A 16,263-nucleotide genomic window follows, 5' to 3' on the forward strand; every position below is an offset into this window, starting at 1 on the left:
TCAGGGAAAAACTGGGGGTGGGATAGTCCGTTTTAACCTTAGTCACAGGATGGGAACATAGTTTGGGGTCCCATGGGGTTTGATGATTAGCTATAATTCTGTGGAGAGAGGTCAGGGTCAATTTTTGTGGCTGGAAATGGAAATTAAGATCTCCCATTGGTTCTTAGCTGAGGAGTGTTGTGCAATCTTATTTCTCAGGCTTAAAATAGATCTAAATATAATCAAGAAAGTAACCTCATATGTATTAGAAAAGCCTCATTTAAATTGCTTTTCTAGGCCTTTTTTTATATAGCCTTACTGTTTGAAAGTCACTAAATCATTTCATCGGCCTTTATTATCTATAAACCAAGGAGAGTAAAATAGGTGACCCCCTATAAATTCTAAAATTCTTTAAGTCTGTGATCTTTCAGATAGGACTGAGCTTTGAAGTGTTTACCTTAGAAGAAGAGGCCATCATGCATGTATTCATCAACAATGGTTTTAATTGAATCTATTTTCTAGATATTAGTGTTATTAAGGAAAATTCATAGCATCGTTTATTGAGGTTTATCTTTTTTCTATGCTTACTTTGAGGTTTAATTTTTTAATTTAAATGAATCAAAGCTGGCATGCATCAAAAAATGCACACAACATACATATAAAGATGCATTTTGGCCCTGGCTGGTAGCTCAGTTGGTTAGAGTGTCATCCTGCTACTGCCAAGGTTGCAGGTTTGATCCCTGGTCAGGGCACATACAAGAATCAACCAATGAATGCATAAATAAGTGGCACAACGAATTAATATCTTTCTCTCTCTCTCTCTCTCTCTCTCTCTCTCTCTCTCTCTCTCTCTCTCTCTCCCTCCCCCTCCCTCCCCCCTTCTCTTTCTCCTTTCCCTCTCTAAAAAAAAAAAAAAATCAATAAATAAAAGTTATTTTTAAAAAGATGCATTTTAATTTTTAAAAAACACAATTTTTACCTTAATCTTTCATGGTCTTTAAGAAATTTCAGGTCCCTCAGATATAAATTTCTCATAGTCTAGGACACTGGTCTTCTGGCAGAGTCAAGATTATTTCCTAATTCAGTGTCCTTTATGTATACTAGTAGACATGTATGGGGAATGACTTCCCAAATATAATTGGATAGTAAATATTTTAGTCTTTGTGGGCCACATATGATCTCTGTTACATATTTGTCTTTTTTAATTTTTACAACCCTTTAAAAATGAAAAACAGCTGATACCCGTTTGGCTCAGTGGATAGAGCGTCAGCGTGCGGACTGAGAGGTCCCGGGTTCGATTCCGGTCAAGGGCATGTACCTGGGTTGCGGGCACATCCCCGGTGGGGGATGTGCAAGAGGCAGCTGATCGATGTTTCTCTCTCATCAATGTTTCTAACTCTCTCTATCTCTCTCCCTTCCTCTCTGAAAAATCAATAAAAAATATATTTAAAAAAATGAAAAACAAAACAAAACATTTTTAGCTTCATGTCTGTAGGGAGACTCTGGGTCTGAAGTTTGCCAACACCTGGACCAGTGTACAGATAAGGCTGCTGTTAAAAACAAAATTAGTTTCCAAAAGTTTGGCCATATAGGCTTAAATAAAATGAATAGACAAAGAACAAAATGTCATGGAGGAATGAAATTTTTAACTCAAATGAAAGTTCTTCATGTAGTAAGTTTATTTGTGAATTTTCAGATTAAAATGCAAAAAGACAAATTTTTTCAATTAACCATTTAAAGAGTATTTTATAAAATCCTCTTGTTTAGCTCTAGCCAGTGTGGCTCAGTTGGCTGTAGCGTCGGCCATGCACTGGAAGGTCATGGGTTCGATCCCAGTCAACCCAGGTGGGGTGCGTACTGGAGTCAACCAATCGATGTATCTTTCTCAAATCAATGTCTCTCTTTCTCTCTCCCTTTCTCTTCTTCCTTCTCTAAAATCAATAATGAATAAATAATTTTTTAAAAATCCTATTGTTTAGTTGGTGGTTTCACTTTTTATGTTGGAAATTTCCGTCGTATACCATAGGAGAACATATAATGACCCTAGGTACCCATTATTCAGTTTCAGAATCTTTGTCTAGAAGCCAGTCATGTTTTATTTACACCCCCAACCCCCTTTCCCAATCATCTGACACTAAATTTATTTTGAAGCAAATTGCGGGCGACTCATTGTTTAATTTGTAAATATTTTACTGTCTTTTAAAGATAAAGGATTCTTAAAAGAAAAAACAAAGAAACATGACTACAATATCATTATCAAACCTGAGGGAAAAGTTGGTAATTATTTAATACTAGAGGCCCGGTGCACAAAAATTTGTGCACTCGGGGGGAAGGGGGGGTGTCCCTCAGCCCGGCCTGTGCCCTCTCGCAGTATGGGACCCCTTGGGAGATAACGACCTGCTGGCTTAGGCCTGCTCCCGGGTGGCAGAGGGCAGGCCCAATCCCTAGGTGCAGCCCCTTGTCAGGCTCAGAGCAGGGCCGATTGGCAAGTTGGGGCGCCGCCCCTGTCATGCACAGAGCAGGGCGGATCGGGAGGTTGCAATGCCACCCTCAGACACGCTCAGGGTAGGGCCGATTGGGGGGTTGGGGCACCGCCCCCTGTCACACTCAAGGCAGGGTCGATGGGGAGGTTGCGGCGCCACCCCCTGTCACGCACAGAGCAGGGCCAATCAGGGGGTTGGGGCACCGCCCCCTGTCACACACAGAGCAGGGCGGATCGGGGTTGGGTTGCCGCACCCTGTCACACTCAGGGCAGGGCCGATGGGGAGGTTATGACTCTACCCCGTCACACACAGAGCAGGTCCCGTGGGGGGTGGGGGGGTGGGGCGCCGCACCCTGTCACACACACAGCAGGGCCAATCGGGGTTGGGGTGCCGCACCCTGTCACAGAGTCGCAGGGCGATCAGGGGGTTGGGGAGCTCCCCCCTATCAGGCACAGAGCAGGGCTGATCAGGGGGTTGTGGCCCCATCCCCTGTCACACACAGAGCCGCAGGGCGATCAGGGGGTTTGGGCACTGCTCCCTGTCACGCTGATCCCGGTGCCGGGAGGCCTCGCAGCTCCGCTGATCCCGGTGCTGGGAGGCATATTACCCTTTTACTATATAGGGTAGAGGCCTGGTGCATGTGTGGGGGCTGGCTGGTTTGCCCTGAAGGCTGTCCTGGATCAGGGTGGGGGTCCCCACTGGGGTGCCTGGCCAGCTTGGGTGAGGGGATGATGGCTGTTTGCAGCTGGTCACACACCCTTCAGGGTGGGGGTCCCCACTGGGGTGCCTGGCCAGTCTGGGTAAGGGGCTGAGGGCTGTTTTCAGGCTGGGACTGAAGCTCCCAACCGCTCCTTTTTGTCTTTTTTTTCTTTTTATTCTGGGCCACCTTTAGTTCTGAGGCTCCAGCTCTTAGGCCTCCGCTCCTGAAAGCAGGTATCTGGTTTGTTTCGGTTCTATAATCGAAACTCTGTATCAACTCCAGCTCTGAGATCCCAGCCGGCTGAAAGCTGGTTTCTGGGGTTTTGTTTAGCTTCTATATGTTACAATGTTTCTTAAACTGCAGGCTCAGAGGCTGGCAAGGCAGGCGGGGAACGTTGGAGTCCTCCATCACTGAAGCAAGCAAGCCTTATGTTAGTTTCAAGCTGCCTGGCTGCCGGCCGCCATCTTGGCTGGCAGTTAATTTGCATATCTTGCTGATTAGCCAATGGGAAGGGTAGCAGTCATACGCCAATTACCATGTTTCTCTTTTATTAGATAGGATTATAATATCTAGTATTGTAACATCTAGTCAGTGCTCAGATTCTTCCTTTTTATTAAGCCATTCATCTATTGATGGACATTGAGTTATTTCCTGCAGTCCCATTATTTGTTGTTGTTTTTGTATTTTACTTGAATTAGGCTCCAATTAAGATCTACACATTGCATTTATAATATGTCCCTTAAGTTTGTTTTGTTTTTTTAATCTATAGGTTCCCCCTCCCTTTTTTGTTGTTTGTAGTTGCTATTGGTTGAAGAAAAAGGTTTTTTTGTTCTGTTGATTATCTCCCATTCTGAATTTTGCTGATTCCATCAATTAACAAGTTGCTCTGGTCATTGTAGTACTTTAAACTGAATTGGTATTTCTGGAGGTTAATCTGTTTCAGGTAGGACTTTGGCAAGAATACTTTTTTTAAAAAATTATTATTTTTTTAAATATATCTCTATTGATTTCAGAGAGGAAGGGGGAGGGAGAGAGAGAGAAACATCAATGATGACATAGAATCATTGACTGACTGCCTCCTGGACACCCCCTACTGGGGATCGAGCCCACAACCCAGGCATGTGCCCTTGACCGGAATCGAACCCAGGACCTTTCAGTCCCCAGGCTGATGCTCTATCCACTGAGCCAAACCAGCCAGGGCTGGCAAGAATACTTTTAAGACATATTATTTATGTGCCAAGAGGCACATAAAGTCTGGTTGTCTCTTTTTGTGATGTTACAAGCCATTGATGATCATTGCTTAGATCCTTTTGTTTCTTTAGGAGTTTGCAGTGCTGATGATCTGTTTTTAGCATTCTTCATTCCTTCATTAACTCAAATACTACTAAAAACATTTTTTCAAGTATATATCTTGAGCCGAAACCGGTTTGGCTCAGTGGATAGAGCGTCGGCCTGCAGACTGAAAGGTCCCAGGTTCGATTCCGGTCAAGGGCATGTACCTGGGTTGTGGGCACATCCCCAGTGGGAGATGTGCAGGAGGCAGCTGATCGATGTTTCTCTCTCGATGTTTCTGGCTTTCTATCTCTCTCCCTTCCTCTCTGTGAAAAATCAATAAAATATATTTTAAAAAAAAGTATATATCTTGAAATACAGCTTATAAAAAAAAGTCAAGTTAAATACTTGATTCTTTATTATTTTTCTGAATGGTAAGTTATTTCCTCAGCATTCTGCAAAGGTAACCAGTGACATTTTAAAATATACTATTTATGAACTTACAAATTTTAATATATTTAAATGTGTTAGCTCACTGTAATATTCTTATTGATGATCATTTGTGGCTAGTGGGAATCTTCAATTTTATACAGTGTCTAATAGTCCTGGATAGCATCTTTTCTTTTTGGTATGCATAATATATTTTCCAGGATCATTTGCTATTCTAGATCTGGAATTACTCATTTTCAATGAAGCCTAGTTCGTTTTGTAGCATATGGTATTCAGAGACTGTAACCTGGATGCTGTGGGTAATGACTGCTATTGCATTGATAAATGTTTGTGGGATTTTTTAATGAACAAAGTAGGAAATACTTATATTCCATTGTAATTGCTAATTTCTTAATTTATTGTATTGTAATTAAAAACTATTACATACCCGGTATCTACCACAATTTTTTTCTGGCTTTGTTCATAATGTATTTTGTTTTGTTTTTAGTTGTTAAGGGGCATTTGAAAATTGTGATGGTTTTTTACCTAATATATTTTGGTTTTGTTTTGTTTTTTGGAAGAAAAACAATAGATTAATTTTCTAATCTAATCAGTCGGTTTTCTCAGACTCCATTTATTCTTTCTGTCTTTAATCTGTCAAATTTTAAAATATGTTTTAGAAGTTAACACTATGGCGGTTCGATTCCCAGTCAGGGCACATGCTAGGTTATGGGCTCGAATCCTGGTGTGGCGCATACAGGAGGCAGCTGATCAATGATTCTCTCTCATCATTGATGTTTCTAGCTCCTATCTCTCTCCCTTCCTCTCTGAAATCAGAAAAAATACATATATTTTTTTAAAGTTAACACTATGGTTTGACTTTTTTTCCTCCTAGCCCCCTTGTATTCCTGACAACTTATTTTTTTTTTTTATTGAGGTGAAATTCATATAACAAAAAATTAACCATTTACAAGTGTACAATTCAGTGGCATTTAGTATGTTCACAGTGTTGTGCAATCACCTCCTCCGTTTAGTTTCAAATATTTTCATTATTCCAAAAGAATACCTTGTATGCATTAAGCTGCCCTCCCTAAATCCCCCTCCCCTAACCCCTGGAAACCAGTCTCCTTTCTTTCTCTGACTCTTCTTGTTCTGGATATTTCATATAAATGACAGCATACAGTATGTGACCTTTTGTGTTGGGCTTCTTTCACTTGGTACATTTTTAAGATTTATCCATGCTGTAGCATGTATCAGTACTTCATTTATGGCTGAGAAATATTCTGTTGTATGTCTATACCATATTTTGTGAAGCCATTCACCTATTGATGGACATTGAGCTATTGCTTCCTTTTGTCTATTGTGAATAGCACTGCTGTGAACATTTGTGTACAAGGATTTCTTGGAGTATCTGTTTTTAAATCTTTTAGTTATATATATCTAGTAATAGAATTGCTCAGTCATGTGGTAATTCTATGTTTAACTTTTGAGGAACTTCCAATCTTTTGAAAGAAACTGACAGGTGTTTTTTTCTCCTACATGAACATACTCCTACATGCACATATGCTACTGTGTGTGTGTGTGTGTGTGTGTGTGTGTGTGTGTGTGTGTGTGTGTGTGTGAGAGAGAGAGAGAGAGAGAGAGAGAGAGAGAGAGAGAGAGGATAAAATTTGTTTCATTGCTCTCCAGCAGATAAGCATTATCAGGTGCCAAATATTTAATATTCATTTGTTCATTAAAAATTACTTCAGAAACACTAAAACATAGGAAGCAGGTAGAGTGAAAACTTAAAGTACAGCAAGTTAAACACTGAACTTTTAAAGAAGTACACAATTTTTCTTGTCCTTCAGGGTGCCTTATCCATTTCTCTGCCAAATCCTAGACCACTTTGAATCACAAAGTAAGAAAATAGATTCTAGCTTTTGAACTAGACCATATGATTATATTTGTTAAATTCTACATGTATTAAATTTGTGATTGTTAAATACTTATGTTTTAAAAGCCTTAAAAGCCCTTGCTGGTTTGGCTCAGTGGATAGAGCGTCAACCTGCAGACTGAAGGGTCCCAGGTTTGATTCCAGCAAGGGCACATACCCAGGTTGCGCGCTCGATCCCCAGTAGAGGGCATGCAGGAGGCAGCCAATCAATGATTGTCTCTCATCATTGATGTTTCTGTCTCTCTTCCTCTCTGCAATTAATAAAAATGTATTAAAAATAAATAAGTAAATAAATAAATGCCTTAAAGGCATAAAGCATGTTATGAGGAGACACTAAGTATGAGTTGCTACCATTGTATGGCATGAATCTTAGGTGCATTAAAACTAAGCTTTGTTAGAATGCTTGAATTCCTTAAAACATAGTTTTCTATAAAAATTGAGTTTGGCTCCAATCAGTTAAAGAGTAAAATTAAACACTTTCAGAATGTCTGGCACATAAAAACCACTTAAGTACTTGCCCTAATTAACTAAACTGTCTCACTCTTAATATGGTAGAAAGAGCACTGAATACAGACTCAGATTTGATTTCTGGACCAAGCTACGGTTCATCTCTTTGACCATTTGTGAAATAAAGAATATGTACTAGATGATTTCCAATTAGCATTAACAGTTTTTATTATATACTAGAGGCCTGATGCACGAAATTCATGCCAGAGTAGGCCTTCCTTCCCCTGGCTGCCGGCACTGGCTTCCCTCTGGCACCCAGGACCCGGGATTCCCTTGCAGCCCCGGCTTCGTCCAGAAGGTCGTCTGGCCTAATTAGCATATTATGCTTTTATTATTATAGATTGTAGTTACTTTATATACTACCAAGATAACATTTCAGTCTGATCAGGAAATTTAAAACTTTTTTATCTTAATGGTCATGCTGAACAGAAAGACTTGTTTTAATGACTATGTGACTTGAACTTCTTTCTCATTCGATAGCTCGAATTACATCTTTACAAGAGGAGGTGAAGCATCTCAAACATACTCTTGAAAGAGTAGAAGAAGAAAGAAAAGAGGCTCAAGACATGCTTAATCATTCAGAAAAGGTAAATGATTAAACATTACCAATTATGAGAGTATTTACTGGGTATCAAGTATTATAAGGTGATTGTATAAAATAGCATTTATTCCTAATGTTTATATATTGTTTCTAAAAGTTTTATGGTTGATCAGTTGGCTGTAGAGAGTCGGGGCGGGGGGGTATGTGTCTTGATTAGAGCTTTTATTGTGTTAGTTTTGTTTTCACCCTTGAAGAGTATTAGTTGTTTGATATTATCTGTTTACAAATTGCTTTGGTTTGGAAATACCTTTTCATATAGAAGGGTTTTTTCCCTTTTTTTTTTTTTTTTGTACACGGGTATAATGAAGGTGCTGAACCTTCTTACTAGCCTTATGAAGAAGGAAAATGAAGGGTCAGTATATAGACCATGTATGCTTTTTCCATTTGTTGGTAGGAGTTAGCAAAATAGAAAAGGCACAAAGTGATTGGCCTTTACATGTAGAATTTTCTTAGTCAAAAATGTCATTGGTTATCCTCTGTTCCTACCTTGCTAAAAAAAAAAAAAAAAAAAAAAAGGATTAAATAGATAATATGCAGATCTAGCACTCACATTTTTGATGCCTTGCTGTAAACATGTAGGTTTAGTAGATCCTCAGATAAATGATGAGAAAATCTACCAGTTATCTTGTCTTTTGTACATGTTTTGTGACACTCAGAATAGTTTTTTCCTGTCTGAGCCTTGTATAAATGAGAAATAAGATGAAAAAGGAAGAGTAGAAGAAGCACCCAAACAGAAATGAAATAAATTTTGACTTGTTCTTTCATCAAAACTATGTAAATCTAGATAAAGATACAAGTGTACATAGAGATAATTTAAATGTTTTTAAAAAAGTGATAGCAAACATTTTTTTATGAATTGAAGAATTGTCCTATTTATCTCTGACAATTAACCCTTCTAATATAAACACCATCACAACTTGCTCTGCCATCAGCCATGGCTAATGATTCAAATAAGAAGTTGTGGGTAAAGAAAGGTGATGTTTTTCTTTTAATTTTATGTGCTTATTGTGATTTTAAAAGTAAGGCATTATAGCCTGGCCAGTGTGGCTCAGTGAATGAGAATTGACCCATGAACTAGGAGGTCAGGGTTTGATACCCTGTCGGGGCAACTGCTCAGGTTTCTAGCTTGATCCCCAATAGGGGGTGTGGTGTGCAGGAGGCAGCAGATCAATGATTCTCTCTCATCATTGATGTTTCTAACTCTCTCTCTCTCTCTCTCTCTCTCTCTCTCTCTGTTCTCTGAAATCAATAAAAACATTTTTTTTAAAAAGTAAGACATTATAGCTAATGTGAAGTATACAAGAAAGTATAAAAAATAAACTTTAAGAAATATGTTGTCCCATTTCAGACCAGTTGATTCATATATTATTTCTTGTTTGGATATTAATGTAAGATTTAATGTGTCTTTTGAACAGTGTATTATATGACTCTCATTTTACAGGAAAAGAATAATTTAGAGATAGATTTAAACTATAAGCTTAAATCATTACAACAACGGTTAGAACAAGAGGTAAATGAACATAAAGTAACCAAAGCTCGTTTAACTGACAAACATCAGTCTATTGAAGAGGCAAAATCTGTTGCAATGTACGGTAAGTGTCAATTTTAATGTTTTCTGCATGATACGTTTTTAAATAATACCTATAAAGATTTTGATTCTAATCAAAATTTTACTTTAGAGTAGTACAGCTTATTAAAAATTATAAATAGTGATCTAGGAAGAGGATAGTTATCCCCCCTTTTTTGGATACCTTCCATTTTTTTAAAATCACAATTTCATCTTCTAGTTTCCTCACTCTACCACCCTGTACTACCCAATACTCCCTCTAAAATAGAGTGGAATCAATGTTTTTTTCCTAGTTTTTCAGTTCTTTATTTTTTAACCAATTTATTCTGGAACTTATTATCTGTTAATTCATCTGTTTTCTTGCTTTGTACCCTCAATTTTCTCATTTCTTTGTAATTCCATTGTATTAGGCCTCTAAACATAACCCTAGATCAGACCAACCAACCACTTTTTTTACTTCATATAGTTCTTCAGATGAGTGTTAGCCCAATGCATTATCTCCAATCATTTGAACTGTCAATTTTTTAATATATCACTCATCAGTTCCTTCTTCCAGACTTTGATTTCTTTTATCGAGCTTCCTGTGCCATTTCTTTATTATTCCACTGTTAGGTAAACTTTTCTCCTATTTCAAAAAGAAGTCAGGAAAGCATAGGTGTGAATTCTTCAAAATCTAGTTCTCAACCTATTCTATCTGTTTACAAATTTTCAATATCTTCCCTCTCATCTTAGAGGAGGGTGATCTCTTCCTGTCCGGGCTGATCGTGCTCTAGCTGTACTCAGATCCGTCTCTTCTTATCTCATCTTAACTACTGCAGTAGGTCCCCTTTATCCATGGTTTCACTTTCTGTCATTTCAGTTACCTGTAATCATCTGAAGTCCAAAAATATTAAATGGAAAATTACAGAAATAAACAATTGATAAGTTTTAAATCACATGCTGTTCTGAGAATCATGATGAAGTCTCTCAGTGTCCTGCTTTGTTCCTCCAGGGCCCTTTATCCAGCGTGTCCGTGTTGGTCCCCACCTGTTAAGTCACTTAAGTAGCCTTATTGGTTATAGGTTCCACTGTTGCAGTAGCTTGTGTTCAAGTAACCCTTGTTTTACTTAATAATGGCCCCAAAATGCAAGAGCAGTGATGCTGGCAATTCAGATATGCCAAAGAGCAGCCATAAAGTGCTTGTTACATACTGTCAGAAGCTCAATGGTAGCCTAATGCTATATCACAATTCTTATGTCATTCACCTCACTTCATTTCATAACATAGGCATTTTACATTTCATGTCATCACAAGAAAAAGGGTGAGCCCTAACCGGTTTGGCTCAGTGGATAGAGCGTCGGCCTGCGGACTCAGGGGTCCCAGGTTCGATTCATGTACCTTGGTTGCAGGCACATCCCCAGTGGAGAGTATGCAGGAGGCAGCTGATCGATGTTTCTCTCTCATCGATGTTTCTAATTCTCTATCCCTCTCCCTTCCTCTCTGTAAAGAATCAATAAAATATATTTTTTAAAAAAAGAAAAAGGGTGAGTACAGTACAGTAAGATATTTTGAGAGATACAGATCATATTCACCTAACTTTTTTAGAGTATCAACACTAATAAAAGAGAAAAATGGTAATTGGCGTATGACGATACCCTTTTCATTGGCTAATCAGGGCTATATGCAAATTAACTGCCAACTAAGATTGGCAGTTAACTGTCAACAAGATGGCGGTTAATTTGCATATGTAGGCACAATGCAGGGAGGCGAAAGGGAAAGCAGGAAGAAGCCCCCTGCCACTGACAGTGATCGGAAACCCAGGGGGGAGCTAAGAGCTGGGGGGCAGGGCAAAGGCGGCCCTGGGGCCACCTTTGCCCTGCCCCCCAGCCATGATCGGAGAATCAGGTGCCTTTTCCGCCCTGGCCAGTGATAGCAGGAAGTAGGGGTGGAGCCAGCGATGGGAGCTGGGCACGGTCGAAGCTGGCAGTCCCGGGAGCTAGGGGTCCCTTGCCTGGGCCTAAAGTGAAGCCCATGATCGCGGGGCCGCTGCAGCTGTGGGTCCCCGCTGCCCAGGCCGGACGCCTCAGCCAGAGGCATCCTGCAGGGGCAGGGGCGGAGCCCGCGCGATCGCGGCACCCCCCGCTGCCACTGCAGGTCCCCGTTCCCCGGGCCGGACGCCTCGGCCAGAGGCGTCAGGCCTGGGCAAGGGGCTGATCCTGCGATTGGAGGGTGATGGGGGTCAACGCCTGAGGGCTCCCAGTATGTGAGAGGGGGCAGGCTGGGCTGAGGGACACTCCCCCCCACACACACACCCAGTGCACGAATTTCGTGCACCGGGCCCCTAGTATTGTTATAAAATAACAATTGGTACTAACTGCAGTTTCATGAATTCACTGGGGGTTTGGAGTGTGTCCATGTAGGTAAGTGGCGACTACTGTATCTCTTTTTTCTCTTCTTTATCCTCAACCTTTTCTCCTCCACTGAATCCTTTATTGTTATAAACAGCTACAAGTCTCTCTCTCTCTCTCTCTCTCTCTCTCTCTCTCTCTCTCTCTCTCTCTCTCTCTCTCTCTCTCTCCTCATTTAAAACAAAGAAAAAAAAGACAACCCTTGCAGCAACTGGTGATCTTTTCAGTTGCCACTGTTTTATAAACCTCTTTATAGCCAAACTTCTAAAAAAAAAGAATCTTCTTTTTCTTCACTTTCTACTCACTTCATAATCTATTACAATCTGCAAGTATCACTTAGCACCTTAAATTTAGTTTAAGGGAAACTTAAGATATTATCTCTCAAACCTGTTCCTTTTTTCATTTTTCAAACCTGTTCATATCCCTTATTCTTACTATCCTGGTTAATGGTTATATAATTTTTTTGAGCCCAGACTTGGAATCAGACAAATGTATTTTTAGCCAGTCCATGACAAATTAAAAAATTAAATGAGAAACAGGCATGTAAAAATGTCTAGACATAGAAACTTTCAATAAATGAGAGATATTGTTATGGTTAAGGAGGGTGATGATTTTTAACATGTAGGAGGCTAAGTCAGAAATCTAGTAATCATTCAGGATTTCTGCTTCCAAATGGTATATACAATGTAGTCCCTCTTTCGTATTCCTTCTAGTTTGTGATTAGATCATCACTTTGCTTGATCTGTTATAATAGACATTTACTTTTTACTCTGCCAAGTGTCATTATACCCATCAATCTGTTGTTCTTACTTAGGTCATAATGATCTTTTTAAAATTCAAATCTTGCCTGGCTGGCAGGACTCAGTAGTTGAGTGTCTACCTATGACCCAGGAAGTCATGGTTCAGTTCCCAGTCAGGGCACATATGTGGGTTGCGGGCTCGATCCTCAGTGTGGGACATGCAGGAGGCAGCTAGCTGATCAGTGATTCTCTTTCATCATTGATGTTTCTCTCTTCCTCCCTTTCCCTTCCTCCCTGAAATTAATAAATATATATTAAAAACAAATAAATAAAATAAAATTCAAATCTTACTGTTTTAGTCTTTCTTAAAATCCTTTTATAAAAGGCTTTTCATTGCTCATAGGTACATGAAAGTTCCTCATGACATACAGAATCTTTGAGTTGGCTCTTACCCTATCTTTATAATCTTACACTTTCTTATAAGTACCCCATTTTTCAGCTATATTGAACTACTTTTTTTTCTTTCACATATGTTAATTAGTTATCGCCTACTGTAGGCCAAGCACTCTGAAAAAATAAGACTAAGACAGGGGTGGGCAACCTTTTTGTGAGTGGGTGCCAAAATCAGCAAAATCTCTGACTCAAAATTCTTTTGCATGCCAACCCTAATTTTTTGAGAACATGTTACGTCTACTTGATATCTCTTAAGGTGTACGTATGTGGAGAACCTTGAAGAAATAATAAAATTCATTCGAGCGACAAAAACACAGTATATGATGATGAAAAATACATTTATTTTTTAATGTATACATGTACACTGATAGTCCGACAGAAAACTTTATGACTCCGTTTGATATTATCAGTGGGACTTTTGCTGCTGCATCACTGATGACAGAGATTTTGTATCAGGTTTATATTTCGTGACCTTCAGAGATATTCACGAGCTACTACTTCCTTCCATCAGGCTACTCCTATTATGAGACTTAACAAAATTCATCACTGAGAACAAAGATTCACAAGCGTATGTGGATGAAACCAAAACACTGGTCGGATCTAGGAAGGCAGGGAGAGTTAAGGCAGAGGCGTAGAAATTGCTCTTTCCCTCTCACGTCAATCCATGTCTATGGTCTTTAAGATAACTTGTTATGTAAAATTATTTATTTATCTAAGATGCACCTACACTGAATTTATCTGAAAAATAAAAAAGTTGATATTAAGAAAAAATTGTAAATGGAAGATTATAAGAGAGGGTTTCGTGTGCCAGCAAAAGTTACTGGCATGCCATGTGTGGCACGCGTGTCAGGTGTTGCCCACCCCTGACTTAGGAGAACTCTTCCTCTTAGAGATCATATTCTGATGGTAGAAATAAGCAAATAAAATAGGTACTGTTTCTAATCATCAATATGAAAATACACACAATGTGATGGGGTTTCAAGGAAAGGCCTCTCTGAGCTAATGATATTTGAGGTAAAAAATGAAAGTCAAAGTGAATCAGACATTTTAAGAGTGGGTGGCCTCTCCCTCTCCCCCTCCCTCTCCTTTCCTCGTTCTCTAAAATTCAATAGAACTATTCTTTTAAAAAAAGTTTCGGGTTCAATTCCTGGCCAGATTCAATACCTAGTTTGCAGGTTGGATCCCCAGTTAGGGTGTGAGTGGGAGGCAACCAATTAATGTTTCTTTCTCACATCAGTATTTCATTTCTCTCTCCCTCCATCTCTCCTTCATACCCTCCCTTCCTCTCTCTCTAAAATCAAGAAACATATCTTCAGGTGAGGATAAAAAAAAAAAAAAAAAGACCCTCTCTGCTGCTATGTGAGGAATGCTTTTGAGAGAGATAACAGCTTGCAAAGGGAGGTCAGCTAGAAGGCTGTATGGTGTAGGCATTGGTGGTAGTAAAGCTGAAAAGAATTGGAGATACAGAGGACAAGACTTTGTAATAAATTGAATGGAAAGAGGAAAAAAGAAGGAATTAGGAAGACTCAGGCCTTTAATTTTAATAGCTGGATGGATGTTAATATATTTTGACACTGAAATGATTGATAGGGATGGGACAAAAATAATGGCATCTATTTTAAATATGTTAACTTTGAAAAGCATATTTGATATCTAGGTGGATATGTCAAATAGTCAATCCTATATTATAAAAGCCTAATATGCTAAATGTCCGGTCGACCATTCAACCAATCCAAGCATTATATGCTAATGATATGGTAAGGCCGCTCAACTGCTCACTGTGATGTACACTGACCACCAGGGGGCAGACAGGTGACCGGTCGACCAGTCGCTATGTGCACTGACCACAAGGGGGAAGACGCTCTGACCCGTAGGTTAACTTTCGCGACTGAGCGAGATGGGCTGGACACACGCTGGAGCCCTCCCGCGGTTCCTTTCCCTCTGGCCAACCTCCCGTATCCCTCCCTGGCCGGCCGGCCCCGATCAAGACTGGGCAAGATGGGGCCGGGCACACCCTGTAGCCCTCCTGCGGTCCTTCCCTGGCCCCAATTATGCACCGGTGCAGTCCTTCAGCCTGGCCTGTGCCCTCTGGCAATCTGGAACCCCTTGGGGGATGTCAGAGAGCCAGTTTTGGCCCAATTCCACAGACCAGTCCGAGGGACCCCACTGGTGCACGAATTTGTGCACCGGGCCTCTAGTTGGTATATAAGGCTGTAAATTCAGGAGTCGTGTACCTGGAGCCATATGAAGAACATGATGAAATCAGCCTAGGGAAGAATAAGGTAGAAAAAGAAAAATCATAATGAAGCCCGTAGTAATCTAAATTTGGAGATCAAGTAGAAGAGAAACCAACAAAGGAACTGAAAGAGAGAGAGCAGCCAGAGGGGTAACAGGAAAACTGAGAGTAAGTTATTAGAAGTTTAAAGAGTAAAGCACTGGAAAAATGAGGAAATGGTTCAATATATTGAATTCTGTTAAGGTCAGTGAAGATAAAAGTGTGTCTTCTGAATTTAGCAAGATGAACATCATTGGTTAATATACAAAGAGCAGTTTCAGTGAAATGGTGGAGATTAAAGCCAAATTGGAAAGAGATAAATGTATAATAGGTAAGGCACTGGGTATAGGTAGTGTAGGCAACTCTTTCAGAAGTTTGGCTGTGAACAGATATGGCGTGGTAGTTGAAGAGGGATGTGAGATCAGTAGAGGTAGTATTTAAGGAGATAATAACTTAGTTTATTATGTTGATGGGAGTGATTCATTTAGTAAGAAGAAATTGTTGAGGCAGCAAAGAGATAAAATAATTGAAGGAACGAAGTCCAGAACAGAAGTGGATGGATTTATGTTTGATTAGAGAGATGGGAATAAGAGGTGATGATTGTATTGGTGCAGCTAAGTTTGTAGGATTGGGTGGAAAGATGAGGAAGTTTCATTCTGATGGTTTCATTTTTCACCTAGAGTGTAGTCTCTCAGAGTGGGAAAGCATACTGAATAAGTTTGAATACTTTTGGTACAATTTACTAATTGCAAGACCATGGAAAAGTTAACCTCTTAGAACCTTAGTTACCAGTATCTCAAAAAATGAACCTCAGTGTAGGCAAATATCTTCTGATAAAAATTTAAATAGGTGTTTTACTACCATGGAATTTAGTTTATCTGAGTTGCATATATTAGAATTCTTATCATAGCCTTAAGTATCTTGAAACTTTTTT

General features: G+C 39.7%; 1 protein-coding gene across 3 annotated transcripts in view; it reads left to right on the plus strand.

Annotated features, from left to right (window-relative positions):
- ROCK1 (Rho associated coiled-coil containing protein kinase 1) overlaps nucleotides 1–16,263 on the plus strand; it is a 150,666-nt gene that overhangs the window by 89,203 nt on the left and 45,200 nt on the right. For all 3 annotated transcript variants that reach the window (XM_059706500.1, XM_059706498.1, XM_059706499.1), the window contains 2 exons: nucleotides 7,787–7,893; nucleotides 9,349–9,499. In XM_059706500.1, the coding sequence (XP_059562483.1) occupies nucleotides 7,787–7,893; nucleotides 9,349–9,499 (258 nt within the window). The remainder of the gene's footprint in view (nucleotides 1–7,786; nucleotides 7,894–9,348; nucleotides 9,500–16,263) is intronic.

This window comes from Myotis daubentonii, chromosome 8 (assembly GCF_963259705.1).
Source record: "Myotis daubentonii chromosome 8, mMyoDau2.1, whole genome shotgun sequence".
Lineage (NCBI taxonomy): Eukaryota > Metazoa > Chordata > Mammalia > Chiroptera > Vespertilionidae > Myotis > Myotis daubentonii.